At 39.5% G+C, this 16,812-nt stretch overlaps 1 protein-coding gene across 2 annotated transcripts in view; it reads left to right on the top strand.

Moving 5' to 3' along the window:
- The first annotated feature begins 566 nt into the window (after positions 1-566).
- The window catches only part of zeb1b (zinc finger E-box binding homeobox 1b), a 58,986-nt gene continuing 42,740 nt past the window's right edge, over positions 567-16,812 (top strand). The window contains exon 1 of one of the 2 annotated variants that reach the window (XM_079852299.1): positions 567-766. In XM_079852299.1, coding sequence (XP_079708425.1) covers positions 709-766 — 58 coding nt within the window. In that variant the 5' untranslated portion in view covers positions 567-708. Of the gene's footprint in view, positions 767-2,557; positions 2,618-16,812 lie in introns of those variants that run through there. The other variant, XM_079852300.1, reaches the window with a different exon arrangement.

Below are 16,812 nucleotides of genomic sequence, written 5' to 3'. Positions count from 1 at the left end.
TGTAATTAATGCCTGATTAATGGAAATGTTAAAATTATAATTATATAGTTAACATTATAGCCTAGATTGGATTAAATACTTTTTGGAGTAAAAAGTGTGACAACTAGCCCCAGTGTCCCCTATATAAAATGTTGCTGTTTACTTCTTGCTGAGACTAGTTTTATGACATGCAGATTTCTGCCTCATCATGAATAAGAAAAAGTTGCAGATTGTGTCGATGTGTATGTGTGCTAGTGCTTGCGCGCGCGCACCATAAACAGGTGCACGCGTCAAACTTTCCCCGCCCCCACTCTGACTGTAAATTTTTTTTTTTTTATCATGACGCTTGATTCAGGTTGAATGTTTACCATTGCGCTTTTCGGTTGTAGTACAAGCTTGGAAATGTTTGTTTTGTCCAGACAGTAATGCTTCCTTTGAAATGTCAATCAACACAGATTTTGAAGTCTTCTACGTGTACATGGACAGGTTGATGACCGTTTCGGGCAGGCAGCAGCGCCACAGGGAGCGCGTGGTGTGAGGGGCGGGAGTTGGCCAGAGACGGGGGTCTGAGCGCCAGAGAGAGAGGTATAGGAGCCAGAAGGTAATGTCGTAAAGCCGAGTGTCGTAAACCAGGTGCAGGGAGGGGAGGTGGAGTAGAAGGGAGGGAGGGGAGGTGTGGGGGCGAGAGGAGGTGACTCTCCAGCAGCATTTAGACACAGCGAAAGGATCATGGCGGATGGCCCCAGGTGTAAGCGCAGAAAGCAGGCGAACCCGAGGAGGACAAACGGTGAGTAAAAACCCTTCGCTTTCCTTGGCGACTGCTGATTTCATTCAACTCTGGACTCCGGGCCGCTGGCAGAACTTCTCGAGCCCCAAAAAGTGCTGGAAAGTAGCGCTGTGTTATAGCCCCTATCTGGTGTACCGTTATACCTGCCGCGCTCGCGACTCTCTCACCGCCTAGTGGTACACAGCGCGAGCGCGGACCGTTATACGCAGCCAGTCCCATACAAGTGAACCTCGCTTTTGTTTCCCCTTTTATTTCTCTCCGCCCTGAGTTCACTTTATAAAGCTTTATAATTAAACAAATTAATTCGATTCGAATCTGTTACTCCCATTGGACGTTACTGTTGGATTTTCCTCTTTAGATTCGAAGGAAATGAAACTTATTTTCTCGCTCAAAATGTACCTGTTTGGTCCGATGCGGGTGATTTGGTTTCGCATGAACCAGTTTGAGCGATTGAAGTGGTGGAAATGCTTTCATAAATAGGTGTTTGTGAATAGAGCGGGTGCTTGGGAGGATTTTGTTTTATTTTCGTTAACAACCAACTTTGATATATCTGCAATGGGCTGTTCCGCTGTCTGCGTGGTAGCAGGTAGCTAGCGAGCTAGCAGAATTCTAAGAATAACCTCTAATAGTATGCATGTAAACATTTTAGCGTGGTGTTTATGAATACATGGGTTTACATCGCCGATGTGACAGCTTGGCTGGTTTCACTTGCTACGGTACAGCTACGAGTCCCACTTTTGTAATGTAGCTCATAAGAAACTGCCTTATAACAGCAGCACGCTTCTCTGTGTTGCTGCTGCATTGGGAAAAAGGGGCATGTATGAAGTTCGCGGTGATGTTTGACAGGAAAGTTTCTTCTTGAACTCCGATTGAAGTTTACAAAGCAAAAAATAAGGGTGTGTTTATGTAACAGTCCTGCCAGTCTAGGCGTCCCTCAGGGACCGGGGCTCAGAGAGCTCTGGAGCACGATGCCAGTTAAAGCAACCTGTTTGTTGCAGCCAGCCTGCCACATTTCTAGTTGGGTGGTAACGCTGAAGAGAAAAGGAAAGGAATCTGAAGGGCTGTCTGCTGCTAGAACAACTGCTGCAGCCTATATAAGGAATGCGTATACATCCCGAGCAGCGCAGAGAATCCTGATAAATCGCGCTGCTGCAGCTGGACTTACTGCACTGACAGTTTATTTGTTTTGGGGACTTTATGCATCCGCTTTGTAATGCACGTGTAGGTTTCAGGTTTATGTGTGGTGGTAAATACCTTAATATCGTATTTGCTCTCTTGAATTATAAGGATTGATGTGGTAGCCTAAGCTGTGTCCAGAGCGGTATAGACGTGAGCCTTAGTAATTTTACTAAGGAAATCGATAATGAGAAATGTGAGGGCGTGCTTTACTTCTCGCTTGCGCGCGCGTGTGATGGGGAATATAGACTCGAAAACACTTTTAAAATCATTTTTATTCATCCACACTCCGTCTTTTGTAGATTAAAGTGCACCGTTCAACATTCTGACGATATATCTGCAGAGTTAAGTGTTTTTTGATAAAGAGATGAGTGAGGAAAGACACTTTTTCCTCTGGCTGACGCCATGCGCGCGCCATGTAGCGGTTCTCTCAGCGTGCGCGCGTTACAGCGACCTGTAAATATATGTGCTTACCTGATCGGAAGGGAAGACAAAAACTGTCACTTAGGTTTTTCATAGATGCCATTTGACCATCTCGCTATTGTTTTTTTGCTACCTGAACTTGCTGACAAAGAAGGAGTCTTTCTTTTTTTCTCTTTCTGAGACACATTGGCTCATTTTGAAAGCAGACGGGAGGCGTTTCTCGTGCGTTGCAGCAAATGTCAACTTGTGCAGGTATAAAAAAAAGATGTATGTGCAGTGTTTCTCGCATGCCTTCTCACTCAGCTGCTGTTGTCGTTTGTTTTTAACTGCAGAACGGATGGGTGCCTGTTATCTTTCGGCGTTCTGTAGCGCTCTTAAAAGCTATATGCAAAGAGCATCCTCGATACTTATAGGTGCTGAAGCATCGCTCGTGATCTTTTTTCCATGCGGTAAAAGCATAGGCGTGTTCTGAAATTGTTTCGAAACCTAGAATGATTTTACACCGTGAGGCTTGAGAGTCATTTTGCAGTGCTTTTCTGCGGTGTTGGGTTGATATAAGTGCTTTGTCATAGAGCGTTTGGCACTGCTCACCGCACTGCAGGTATCTAAACGCGGAGACGCACCTGAGCCGTGCAATAGCACCTGCTTCTACCTATTTTATCTTATAAACACCTTCAGATATAGCTTTTGATGGCATATTATGTCATTATATTTCAAGCTTAATTCTTCTGTGTTAAATAAAGCTTGTTTTATCATTTTGATCTCAATCATATATAATTAAAGTTTGTTCTCCTTTAAATGCACGCAGGCGCTTTATGCGTCCTGACCGTTAATTATTTGAAGTCACGGCTTGACCTCAGAGCGCACCCGCTCCCGGTGCGTGATGAACGCTCCCTGACTGTGCGCGTCCCTGCGTCATTAGCATACGCCCCTCCCCCTCCGCGCCCCCGTAAGGAGTGTTGATCAGACCGTGTATAATTGGAATGTGGCCCGCCTGAGTGCTTCACCGTTTCTTGTAAAGGCCAACAGTAAATGTTCACTGGAGGCAAACTGTCTTCTAGATGGATTCACCTTGTGTTTACCAGACTTACTTTCACTTTAATTACCATAATCAAGATGAATGGAATGGAATGTTTTTATTTCAACTCACTTACTTTAGGACTGTTTTAAATCAGCCAGAGAAGGCTTGAACTGAACACTATGAATTCTTGTAATGTTTAAAATCTACACGAGAAAATATATTGTACTAAACTGACGTGCCTGTTCATAACATCTTCAGCTCTAATTATAATTCACATAACCTTCACCAACTTAACAATCCCACATAATTAAAATGCCTCCCTTAGGTCTTCTGTATGAAGTTGCTTGATTGTGGCTCTTATCAGAAGGCCTAATTGTTGGCACCATTGCTGTCCTGATAAGTCACTGATGGGACATGTTGCACTAATGAGTCTTACGGTTATATGGTAACACTTTAGTTTAGGGTCCAATTCTCACTGTCAACTAGTTGCTTATTAGCATGCATTATGATATTGGCTGTTTATTAGTACTTTTAAAGCAAATATGAATGCCTTATTCTGCATGACCATATTTTGCATCCCTTAATCTCAATACCTAAACTTAACAACTACCTTACTAACTATTAATAAGCAGTAATTGGGAGTTTACTGAGGCAAAAGTTGTAGTTAATAGTGAGAATTGGACTCTAAACTAAAGTGTGACCACAAAGGCAAACAAAGTTGCTAAATAATTACCAAACTTTCCTTTCCTCTGTCGTGTTGAAATGTTATGGATCATCCCAACTGGGTAACTCGGGTATTCATCATACTTTTTTTGGCCATCAATAAAATGTTATTGACTCTCATGAGTCAGATTGCAGTAATATGCCTTCATTTGGAGTGTTTGTAAAAGTTACAGTGAGTGGCTGAGGGGGAAGGGAACGTTTTTTCAGTGCTGAATCCTTTACACGGTGAGCATGTGACAGCAGCACTTCACCATCAGGTGAAAAATCTGTGATGTGCCTGTTGCTTTGGCTAAAGGCAGGGTGTTAAGGCTGAGATGAGCTGTTGGGAAGGTGAAGAATGTTTTACAAGGTAGAGAATTCATTAGCTCTCTTTGACTTTTGGCCTACCTTGCCTGAATGGCCTACCCTGAAAACAAAATATGCTAAACCCTATAGCGATATATATTTTCATCATATACCTTATTGTATCAGGCAAGTCTCTAGTGAACTCAGTAAACTTAAGGCCCAGGGAACAGCCCACAGATTTTGACTCTCTGTAGAGTGGAATGCTAAATAGTCAACAGTTTCTCAGAGTATTTAAAGCAGTTTCAGGTGAAGTTATCTGTAGAATGTGAGGAAGGTGAACGGTGTCTAAACATCTTGAAAGCTGTGTGACTGTGCAGTGCAGCCTTAATCAATCTTATTTAAAAGCACACTGCTTATATCACCAACTGAGAGTATCTCAAGTATGTCACTCAGAACTTCTGAACATGCAGATTCCCGAAACAGTGAATCCTTATAAAGATAGGGTTCGGTTCTCTTTGGAAGATGCTTAAACTGTGTGCCAGTGTGTCTTTTTTTTCACCTTTCCACGTGGGACTCATTCTAACAACATTCCCGGCCGCTTGGGGTTCTCGCGGCGCGTAACATGAAGGCGATCAGGACCTTGAGCTGTAAACGTGAAGGTGCTAATAGTCCGGAAGACGACAGGTGTTGTTCACAGGGCGACTCTCCTTCTGTCCCTTCCTCCTTTGGCTCTCTCCAAGAGTACGTCAGGGCAATTTGAAACCTCTCAGTTTGGGAATAGAGGAATGTGGCTGACCGGTATTAGCATGGCTAAGAAAATAAACATGGCAGCGGCTGGTGAGCGTGCTGTGCTTTGTAGTGGCTTTCTCTTACGTTTCAAAAGAACTTTAGCAAGGCTGTATTTTTATACCGAGACATTTTAGGAGAAGGATTTACACCTCTGAAATGAGCAGAACCCGCAAAGTTTTACTTGACTGCGTTTTTACAAACACTCGCAGTGGAACACCCAGCGAATGATGAGAAATGTTTAGCTTGTTTACTGTCATTACCTTCGGAGAGCTATGGCCAACGTCAGGCCACTGCCAGCTCTGTGATAAAATGGGTGTAGCGGAATTTATTTGGCTGATAAAACTTTAATTACTGCGCTGGGCTATTTCCACACCCCGTACCAGACTTTCTAGGGTTTAACTCAATAAACACACATGCTTGTTTTTTCTCTTACTTGTGCACATTAAGTGGATGCTTTATAGCTTAGGAAATTTGCATGCATTTGTTTTTCTAGGTACATGTGAGTGAGGAGGAACCCTTTTTCTCTGGGACATGCTGCTAGGGCATTTTAAATGCCATCTGCTAACATTTAGGGTCTCTCCCTGGTGCGTGAGGTTTAGCCGAGGAGGAAATTTTCATTTATCCATCATCCTTTCGTTGACTTCCTCCAAAAGTCCATCTGAAATGCACTCTCCACTCCTCTCTTCTTCTCCTCTCCTCTTTTGACTCTTTCTCTAAGACACAGTAGCAGGGTGATGTTTAGTGACCTCTGCCATGGGCGCCCATGCATTGCCTCAAGTATGACTTCACTTTCCCCCCCTGTGCCATTGTGAGGCGTCCAGCGTAACAAATTGGCTGTGTGTTAAAGCCCCCAACACACAAATACACACTCTGTGAATAGATCTCTAGGTAACAAAGCTCAGAAGCAGCCCTTGTTTTTTTCGTCTTACCCCCCATTCCCTTTCAGTTTGCCCCCCCGTGTGGAGGTCACATGGGGGAGGGATTTGTTGAAGATGGGGGTCAGTGTTTTGGAGGCCTGCTGAGGTGACAGTGAAGGACTGTTGTAAACTGGCAAGATAGCTCCTCTTCTCTCCTTTCCTGTGCTTTGCATAACAAACATGGCTTCCTTCTTGTGAAGGGCCGGTGTGTGAACGTGTGTTTAAGCACGTGAAAAACACTGTATGTGAGTGAGAACTTTGTAGACAGAGCGTGGTGGTGCATTTCTATTTGATTGAGGTCCAGTTCGTGGTTTTTCTTGCATTGAACGCATTTGTTCGCTTTCTTTAGAAGGTTCAGAAAAGGAAATTGGCCCTTTTGTTTTGTTGATTAGGTGAATGAAAAGAAAAGAAAAGGAAATAGGACTCCATTATTGGCAAAAGTGATAGCCACTCAGGCCTTAGTGCTACATATGACATGACAATACACACAACATGAGACAGCAAACACAACTTTTGTAATGTGACTTACACTAAAGTTTGGGTGGGATTTTTAAAATGTTTTTGAAAACAAATTCAGTAATATTGTTAAATATTATTACAATTTAAAATAAGTAACTGCTTGTATATTTTGAAATGTAATTTAGGCTATTCCTGTGATGGCAAAGCTGAATTTTCAGCATCATTACTCCAGTCTTCAGTGTCACATGATCCTTCAGAAATCATTTTAATATGCTGATTTGCCGCTCAAGAAACATTTCTTATTTATTATCAATGTTGAAAACAGTTGTACTTCTTAATATTTTTTTTTTCAGGATTCTTTAATGAATAGAAAGTTCAAAAGAACAACATTTATTTGAAATAAATGAAAACATTAATAACTGTCTTTATTGTCCTTTTGAATAAAAGTATAATAATTGTGTTCAAAAGAAAATCTTTCTGACCCCAAACTTTTGATTGTTAGTGTATTTGTAAATTAAACAACATTTTCAATATGTATGGCGGGACTTAAATTCCTAAATTAAGATTAGATTGTATAGTTTATTGGATTGACATTGTTATTCTTGGAAATGCTCTGTTTATTGAATAATATTATTTTTCCCTACATATACGGCCTTGATTATGCTAGCAGAAATATTGTTTCAGAGTTGGAGTGAAATAATATTTTTTCTTTTGAATAAATCACCATGGAAATTTATAGTAAAATGGTGTAAATTTTAGATTTATTTGGTCTTAAATAGGATTGTTTTCCTAATCATCCTCTGGCCTGTAAAGAACCAAGATCCGTACACGGTTCATTTCAGGTGCTGCTTAATTCCTGCGGCCCTGTCCAAATTTGGCTCTCAGCAAAAAGCGCTCCAAACATCTCTATGCTTTTACAAACGGGGATTAATGATCAGCCTGGTCATTGGTCCCACGGAAGGAGAGGAAGCATTACTCCTAAACAAAAAACCTCCTTTTTATTTCCCTCTCCTTCATCTCTCCCTCATTTTCACTCTCCCCAGAAGAGCCCAGGTTTCATGAACCCCCTTTTTAGTTGTGCACGGTTGTACTTTATTGGTTGGTTTGTGTGTGTATTTGTGTGTGTGTGTGCGCGCTTAAGTGAGCTATTGTGTTTTAAAGCTTGTGAGGGGGAGAAAAGGGGTTTTGCTACCTATGCAGCGGGCCACTATCGGGCATAGAGGGGCTTAGCGGCAGAAGAAAAGGACTATTGAAAGAGTGCAGAGAGGGAGGGAACACTCTTTCTCCTGCTGCCTGTGGGAAACTACTGCCCATGCGGAGACATGCATTTGCATATGACCCATTCTCCTTCGAGAGGAAGACGAGATGTGGAGGAATCCTTGTCTCTCTGCGTGTCAGTGTGTAGGTGAAGCGTTTGTCTGCTTGAGATGGAGGAACAAGTGTTACAGCGAATGGGTGTCAACAGTGCTGGTCCCAGGACTAAAATATCCTAAAGGTGTCTGGATGTTGGAGGGGAGAGGCACGTACACACTCAGGCAGAAACACATCTCAGTAACACTTAAAAGACTTGAGTGATGTGTGATACCCAGATACACACATCTATCTAAATTCACGTCAGAGACTTTTTTAATATATTATGTAAAGCTAATTATTATTAATAAAGACTAACCTTAACCCTACACCTAAAAGTCAACTTTTTTTTAGAATAAAAAAAAAAATCAGGAATGCACAATACATCTGTACTTATTTAGATTATTGTATTGATAGTGGATATTGAATTGTGCATGCTCATTTATTACATTTTTAATCTTTTTTTTATTTTATTTTTTTATTCTCACTTAACATTAATCTTTAAATAACCTAATAATTTAGTAATGGCACTGTTTTAATGCCATTTAAAAAAAGCTAATCTAAAATTAAATATATTCTTTTTTCATACTCGATATTATAACGTTTTGATGCTTTAATTCACGTTTAAAACTTTAAAAGTTTATAGTATTATTTTTTATTTATTAGAAAATGTGTAATATTTTATGATATTTAAATATAAATCATTTTAATTTAATAATTTAGCGGCCATAACATTAATATAGCCTAATATACTTATTAGTATCAACCAAAATTTGAATCTGTGGATTTTTTTAGGCTACATCATGTATTTATTTATATTATTTGTTAATCAGGATGTTCTCAAAGGAAGACCGACAATGATTTTTCCTGACAATTTTGTCTTTAAAGTATAGTTAAGTAAACCCGCAAACTAACACACTTACAGTACAGCTCAGCAAACTGTACCTCCCTGATGCAATAGCAACAGCCAGTTAGGATCATTCACAAGTATTGTGCTGTCTGGACTCAGCAGCACACATTCCACAATGTGTGTGTGTGTGTGTGTGTGTGTGTGTGTGTGTGTGTGTGTGTTTCCTATCAGTCTTATTTTTCTGCTCTATGTCACTGTGTTGTGTTGATCTCATCTAATAGAGTGTGTATGAAATAGATTCTCTGGATATAAACACTTCCCCGCAGATCTCTTGTCAGTGTGAGTCATATGAACAGGTGTGTGAGGTGTATGACCTCATCTAATACAATCATCTATCCCAACAAGTGTGTGTGCGTGTGCGTGCGTGTGTGTGCATGGTGGGAAGGTCGCTGCCACATCACACAGGAAATTAAGACTTCGCCTTCCTTCCCCCCTTTCTCCACTACTTCACTCTTTGGGGATATTATGTTTGTGTGTACACCTGTCCAAAAGACTCCGGTCGGAGTCTGACAACTTAAGTGGCGTGCTCTTCAGGGATAAGCCTACGTGTATGTGTGTATGAGCGTGTACACCTGTTAGGGTTTTTTCAGTCCACCTGAGAATATGAGTGCTTGTAATTGGCTTGTGTGGGGGGTAATTTTGTGTGTCAGTTGTGCTGATACATTTATTGTTTTTAATAATATGTCTTGGGACTACTCTTAAGGGCTATAGGGTAGTCACTGGAGTCTCTCTCACTCTCTCTCTTTCATGCATCTCCATAAATGGCCTCAAACCCAAAGTTTGTGTTTAACTGTTTACACAATATAGGCATATAGTGGACTTTTCCTCGACTGTTTTCAGTAGATTGTGGTGTAATCTAGTAGTTAAAGATCTGGGCTGGTAACCAAAAGGTTGCCAGCTCAAATCCCAGAGGAACGATCCATGAACGAACACCATTGTGCTCTGGAGCGAGCCACTTAACCTTAGGTTGCTCCTGGAGGGTTGTTCCTGTAACTGAAGGTGCAGCTAGCCAAGGGATTTTGATGTCAAGGAGGACCCCTGAATATGATGATTCTCTTGTGAGGGATTGGATCAACTTAAAAAAATGACTTCAATTGGTAACACCTAAAGAAATTAAGTTTTCTCAACTTAAATTATCATATTTTATCGTGAAAAACGTGATAATTTAAGTTGAGAAAACTTAATTTCTTTAAGTGTTACCAATTGAAGTAATTTTTTTAAGTTGATCCAACTGTTCACTTTTTATAGTGTATTTGCTTTTAAAAATTGGAACCCATGCAGTAGGTGATGTTAAAGGAATAGTTTTGTCATTATTTACTCACTCTCATATTGTTCCAAACATCTATGAGTTTCGTTCTTCTGTTGAACACAAAATAATGTTTTGAAGAATGTTGGTAACCAGACACCCATTGACTTCCATTGTATTTTTTTCCTGCTATGGAAGTCAGTGGGTGCCGTTAACTGTCTGACTACCAACATTCTTTCAAATTCTTGTGTCGTGACACTTGCGTCTGGTGTAGACACGTTGTTTTGGTAGTTTGTGAAGTAGATTCGACGTCTGCTTTAAGTTTACCTGGCACTGGCAGTCCTTTTACAAACTTGTCCATTCTTAGTGCAGAATCATGCATCATTCATTTATTTCATTTATTCATCCATTCATTATTTTTATTCAGCGGCTTCCTGCAATACTCAATTCTGATTCTTCAATCGTGCCATCTAGTGGTCTGTTATTCTACAACAACAACCGCTACAACTGATAACAGACCGCTCGAGCAGGTACTGCGATTCATCTTGAGGAAATAAAATATGTCTAAAATATGTGTTTAATTATTTACTTATGTGGAAAATAGCCACATAATAAGCAGGATGATTTTGCAGTAGGGTCTTGTATCACCCTGAAGGGGTTTAATCTGCTGACTGTGCACTCTCCCTTAGCCTTGCCATGCCTCCCTTAATAGGGAAAACTTTGCTAAAAAAAACCCCTGAAACTACCTTTAACATGTTTTGTTCTATTCCATTCAGTTCAGTGCGTAATATGGACATAGCAAAGGATGAGCAATGGAAGTCTTATCACACCCAGAGTGTTTTCTAATCTTCACCCCTGTGTATAAAGAGCCTCTGCTAAAAACGAAAAGCTATATTTTTCATTGCTTTAATCTTACCAGCTTCACGCTCGCAATCAATCCCATCATCCCCATATTGCATCCATAATAGGCAACATCTCCTGATTGATCCACAAGGCATGACAGAATATCAACACACCTTCAGCCGTCACCGTTCCGTTTTCAACATTTGCAGCCCTGTTGCATCAGAAAGTGAAATTACAGCTAGAAATAATGCATCCTCATTTAATGCTTTCAGCCCTTATCACATCAAAACAATGCTAAGAAGATAATGATGAATATGCTGTATACTTCTATCAGCTCGTGGGCTCTCGTGGCCTTATGAATACAGCTCTTATGCCGGCGAGCGGCTGCACTGATAAGGTGATCTATCAAAGTGATGTATGAAATGTCAGGGATGCTGGGAGGCAGCGTGAGATCTCTGTTTTCTGAGGTTCTGAGGAGCTCTGCAGGGTTTGATGCGTTATGATTTGAGGGGGTACTCGTAATGCATCTCTATCCACGGCTCCCTGGAGATGTGTGTGTGTGTGTGTGTGTCCTTGTCCATCTGAACTCCCTGGAGAAGTAGTATGTTAGCTCATACTAAGAGTGTGTGTATTAGTCAGATTGTGAAAGGCTTTCTGCCTCAGCGACCGTCAACACTGGTAAACATCTAGAAAGATGTGGTGAGGGAAAAAATAATAAAAAATGCTGCATTGGCCATATGAAATGTATAACGAATGCATCACTTTGTGACGTATTACAGCCTCTCGTGCACAAAATATAAAACAAGATGCTGTCACCCCAATTAAAATGTTTCTTAAGGGTCTATGCGATCTGTAAGCTTTAAACATGCCTGTGTGTGTTGACTTGACATGTGATAATGAATATGTTTAAGCGGTGTTTAGTAAACTGTTTGTTTCTGCTCTCCAGCTCCATATGTTTGCCTCAGGTCCCCACAGATTTCTTCTGATGTCATCTGTCCATGTGTTAAATGGCATCCCGGGAATTTCTCACCTCTGCTAGTAATAATTATCCTGGGGTCCCGTGCGAGGTTGGGGGGATGTCATTGCAACATTCCCTTAATGTGAACCAGATTTGGTTCCACGCTCTCTCTGTACGTGATCTGGACATTTTTTAAGCTGTGAGCGTTCGCCTCTGCTGGTGCTGTCAGACTCCCCCACCCCTCCTCTGTCCGTCTGCACCTGGTACCTGATGGTATCAGAGCTTCCCACTCCATATTTCAGCCAATCACAGTGCAAGGAGTGGTATCCCTCCTGTGTTTGCAGTACACAGTATTTGGCCTTGCCAAGTTTACCTGATAGTTACCTGATACTGAACTGGGGTTAGACATCAAGAGCAAATAAATCTTGTGTAATAATTTTGTTCTGTGCCTTGATCCGATTGGTGGTTAATATCTTGACGTCGACTGAAATGACGTTCGTAACCTATTTTACTTCTGAAATAGAATATTTAATAACAAAAACTTGAATTTATTTATCAGGAATTGATTGAGGCTGAGCAATTTATTGCATTTTTATTTGGAATGGCTTGCAACAATGTGCATTATAAGACCAGAAAATTCAGGAAAACCATAGTAAATAAGTTAATGATTTTAAGGGGAATCTTGTGTTTTTAGTCACTTTTAGTGGAACTGATTTCACCTAGCAGATGCTACAGCATTTAGGTGTTAATGTGTTTTATTTTTTGTCCGTTGTGTGCGTTAGCTGTGCTGGCAATGATGCTCTCTGTCCAAACTGGCAGATTAAAGTCCACCCGTCCTGATTCAGGTGTTTGCAGTCAAAACAAACGCTGACCTTGCCATGTTCACCTGTGCGCTGTGTTTACCTGGTTACAACACTGACAAGAAGTGATGACTGAACTCGAGTCCAAACATCGGCAACAAATAGGAAAGTTTTTCCCTGATAGTTGCACTTCACATGAAGTGCATGTTCACCTACTGTATTAGCATTTGATTTTTATGGAAACACTTTACAATATGGTCAAATTATGAATAGCACATTTTTCAGCATTTATTAATCAAGGTTAATTTCTGCATATACATTTTAACATTTCAAGGTGTATGAATTAACATTATTGAATGTTTAATGAACAATCAATAGTAGGCTATTTTTTGTAAAAAAATAAAAATAACTAAGATTAATACATTTTGTAAACAATGTTGTTTATTGTTTGTTCATCATACCTACTTCATTAAACAATGTTAAGAAATTTAATAGTAAAGTATTATCTTAATTGAATTGCCTTTCGTTATTCTTTAGCTCAGCTACATGTTTTTTTTTCTTAAAAACTCCCAGGGTACACTTAACATTTTTGGCACACTTTCATAATGTGTTTAGAAACGTTGTTAGACCGTTCTGTTCTCACAAAGCTTCCACAGTTCTTCTGCAGCTCCCAGCTTCCCCGAACAAATCCACAACACTTTTTCAATGTCCTTTAATGTTCCCGGCCTCCCTTAACACTTAAATAACATAATCACAGTGCTTTCACAACATTTTCTCTGCTCTTACAGAGTACGGCAGCTGCCGCTCGACTTCCCGTCCAACTACAGCAGGTGCTGCAGGCTCACAGGAATTCCGCTACGCGTCTCATAAATAACACCTGACAAAAGACAGAGAGAGAGAGGAGACATGGTACCTTTGATGAGTTAGACTGAAAGACTTCATCAGACATGGATTGTGAATTACTTTGCTTTTAAAATACAGGGCAAAGAAACAGGCGGAGGAAAGGAAAGAGACTGTTAAAAATGCACCAAATGGAATGATGCATGAGGGTGTGTCAGCATAGAGAGGGGGTGGAAGTCAATGCAGGACATTGGCTCCATCCAAAACCAGCTGTCCAGTTAGCCAATGACTTCACTGGCAGCGCCTTTGTGTGAATGCACCTTCTAAGTAAACTGCTTTTACAAAATCTTCCAAGTCATAGCATCATGTCAAATGATAGAGATAGAGAAAACCAAGCACTACTTATTTCTCAGAAGAAATTTAATCAGAAGTTTATTTTTGCTTCTTTCACGTGATTGTGGGATTTCATAGGCAATGAAGGACATATTTAGACTGCATACAACAATTGAAAAAAACATTGTCTGCCAATTTTGTATTTTATCATTTGTCCATTTTTCTCGCTCCCTTAAATCGAGCTTTTAAGCTTGGTATTAACTGAAAACGTGGAGGTCACAAAAAGGATTTTTTTTTTTTTTTTTAAATAAAAGGCAAATGGATGTGTTTGGTTAATGGATGCAGATGAGAGCATGAAAGAGTGCTTGTGAATTCAAATCAAAAAGCGGGGAGGGCATTGTTCTGTTCTCTGGGAGTTTATAATTCCATAAAAGAAAACCAGGCGACTGTGTTAATTTCGCTGTTAAAAGCCGTTAACGTCGTCGGGAATGACATTGAATGAGTGTCTCAAAAAGTGGCGGGATAATAATTAAGAAGTGCACATTAATCAGGTTAGATTGGGCATGAATAGACGTGTAAAGTGATTAATTGAATCATTACTGTGGTCCCCTATCCCTGTTTTGCTTTTTTTCAGAGGTTATTTACAAAAGGCTGAAGTTACTGATGCTTGGACATGGCATATTTTTTGCTAAATGAATCATTTCATCAATCTGTCTGTAATCTTGTCCTTCGCTGATGGTACCAGCTGGTATCACACTCTGATGGGAATTTTAATTTCTGTTTGAACATGAAAGCTAGTGATAGTGATTGTTTTTCCAATAGAAAGAAGAATCACCCGTGCACATAGACCTGAGAACAATGCTAAACACTGCTATTTTGTAAAATCCATTTGGGGATCCAGGAGGGATGGGCAATAAAGTAAAAAAAAAAAAAAGTTTCAGCCTTTGGAAGATTTTCAAGATATACAAATGTTCAAAAGTTTTGGCTCTTGATTTTTTTTAAATGTCTGGAGGTAATGTAAGGAAGTATTTTATGCTTACCAAAGCTGAATTTATTAGTTTAAAAATACAGCAAAAACAATTACAATTTAAAATAACTGTTTTCTGATTTAAAATATTTGTAAATAAGGCAAAACTGATTTTTCAGCATCTTTACTCAATTCTTCAGTCACATGATCTTTCAGAAATCATTCTAAAATGCTGATTTGGAGCTCAATAAACATTTCTTATTATCAGTGTTGAAAAATGTTGTGCTCCTTAATATTTTTGTGGAATTTGTGATGCATTTTATTCAGGATTCTTGAATAGAACAAATGAACAGCATTTGAAATACAGATCTTTACTGTGCACTTTAAATTAAAAAAAATTATTATTATTTTTTTTTTTTTTAGGAAAATCATACTGAACCAAAACTTTTGGACTCTAGTGCATCTTGATATTTATGTATTCAGTCTGAAATGAGTCTGAAATGACTTAAAATGTTGATTTTTGTTAAACACAAGACATATAATACAATAAAATGTTTTCTACACAATTCATGTTTTCAAAAAAGTTTATAAACTTATTTACTTTTACATTTTATTTTATAGAAAGTACATTAATGCGGATACATCAACATTTTAATAAGATTTAAATCTGGGACGCTATTTAAAGAGCCCTGACTTCTTTGCTAAAATAATGTTTCATATATTTTAAATATATGTTGAATGGCCCGGCTCTAGGACCCAAACATACCCTGAACGATGAGTCTGTGCCTACTTTCAGTGACCCCCATCCAGGCCAATGCAAACAAAACCAGGAAGAGACAAAGACAGATTACTTACCCAGGATGCACAGTCCCAAGGCCCTGCCCCCTCTCACACACACACACACACACACACATACACACAAAAACAAAGCAACAAAAAACTAAACAAAACAAACAAGGAAGTGCATGTAACTTTAGGATAAGTGTGTGATTGTTGCTGACATGACAATGGAATCGGACTTTTAACACTGCAGGAGTTAAATTATGATTACAATATTAATAGAATCAGACGCTCTCTCTCACAAAGTGTTTTGAAATGATCCCGTCACACACTGGATCTCTGTTTCATCCAATTCCTCTCACTAATACCAAAGTCTTGCAACACTGCTTTGGAGGCAACACTGTGTGCATGCCAACGAGCCTCTGTCTTCCTTTGTGCTGTTTTCACTGACTGGCCTTATTCACGCGCTGGGATAAATAAGCCTCATTCATGACCGCTGAAAGCCTGAGTCTGCCCTCGCTGGCACAGACGGCCCCTCTGCATGTTCCTGCCTGGCATCCGCTCTCCTGAGAGGGCACTGCCAGCCCGCCTCACCGTCCTGCCATTCTGATTGTGCTATAAGACTATCAGTAAGCAAGTAATCAAGCTTTTATGGAGTCATCAATGCTCACCTCAACTCATTTTTAAAAATATAGTTCTAGAAATATAATTGAAATGTAGGCTATTAAAGGGATTGTTCACCCAAAAATGAAAATTCTGTCATTTACTCACCCCTCATGTCATTTCCAAATCTATATGCACAAACGATGATGTTTTTCAACTGTTTTTTCCATAAAATCAAAAGTCAATGGGGTCCAACAAACAAAATATTATAAAAAAATATATATATTTCTATATATATTCACATGCTCCATAGAAGAAAGAACGTATTGAAATAGGTCTGCAGGTCTCTTTTCTTAAATATTGCTTCTTACATTTTCTGTTTAGTCTGTATTCCAAGTTGCTGTTATATAATCTACAAAGAAATTAATTTGTAATTGTTTGCAACTTAAATGGTCACTCAGACCGTGTTCAAATTTACCAGCAGGTGGTTTTAATTCAATGACTGTCGTGCCACAGAAATTTGTACTCATTCAGTAATTCCCTTGCTTGTATGATGAGCATGTATTTATGTAAAAAGTAAATTCCCAGTTCATATGCAGTTATATACAGGTATACTATATAAA

Source organism: Squalius cephalus (assembly GCF_949319135.1).
Source record: "Squalius cephalus genome assembly, chromosome: 19".
Classification (NCBI taxonomy): domain Eukaryota; kingdom Metazoa; phylum Chordata; class Actinopteri; order Cypriniformes; family Leuciscidae; genus Squalius; species Squalius cephalus.
This window is presented reverse-complemented; position numbering and strand designations above follow the sequence as displayed.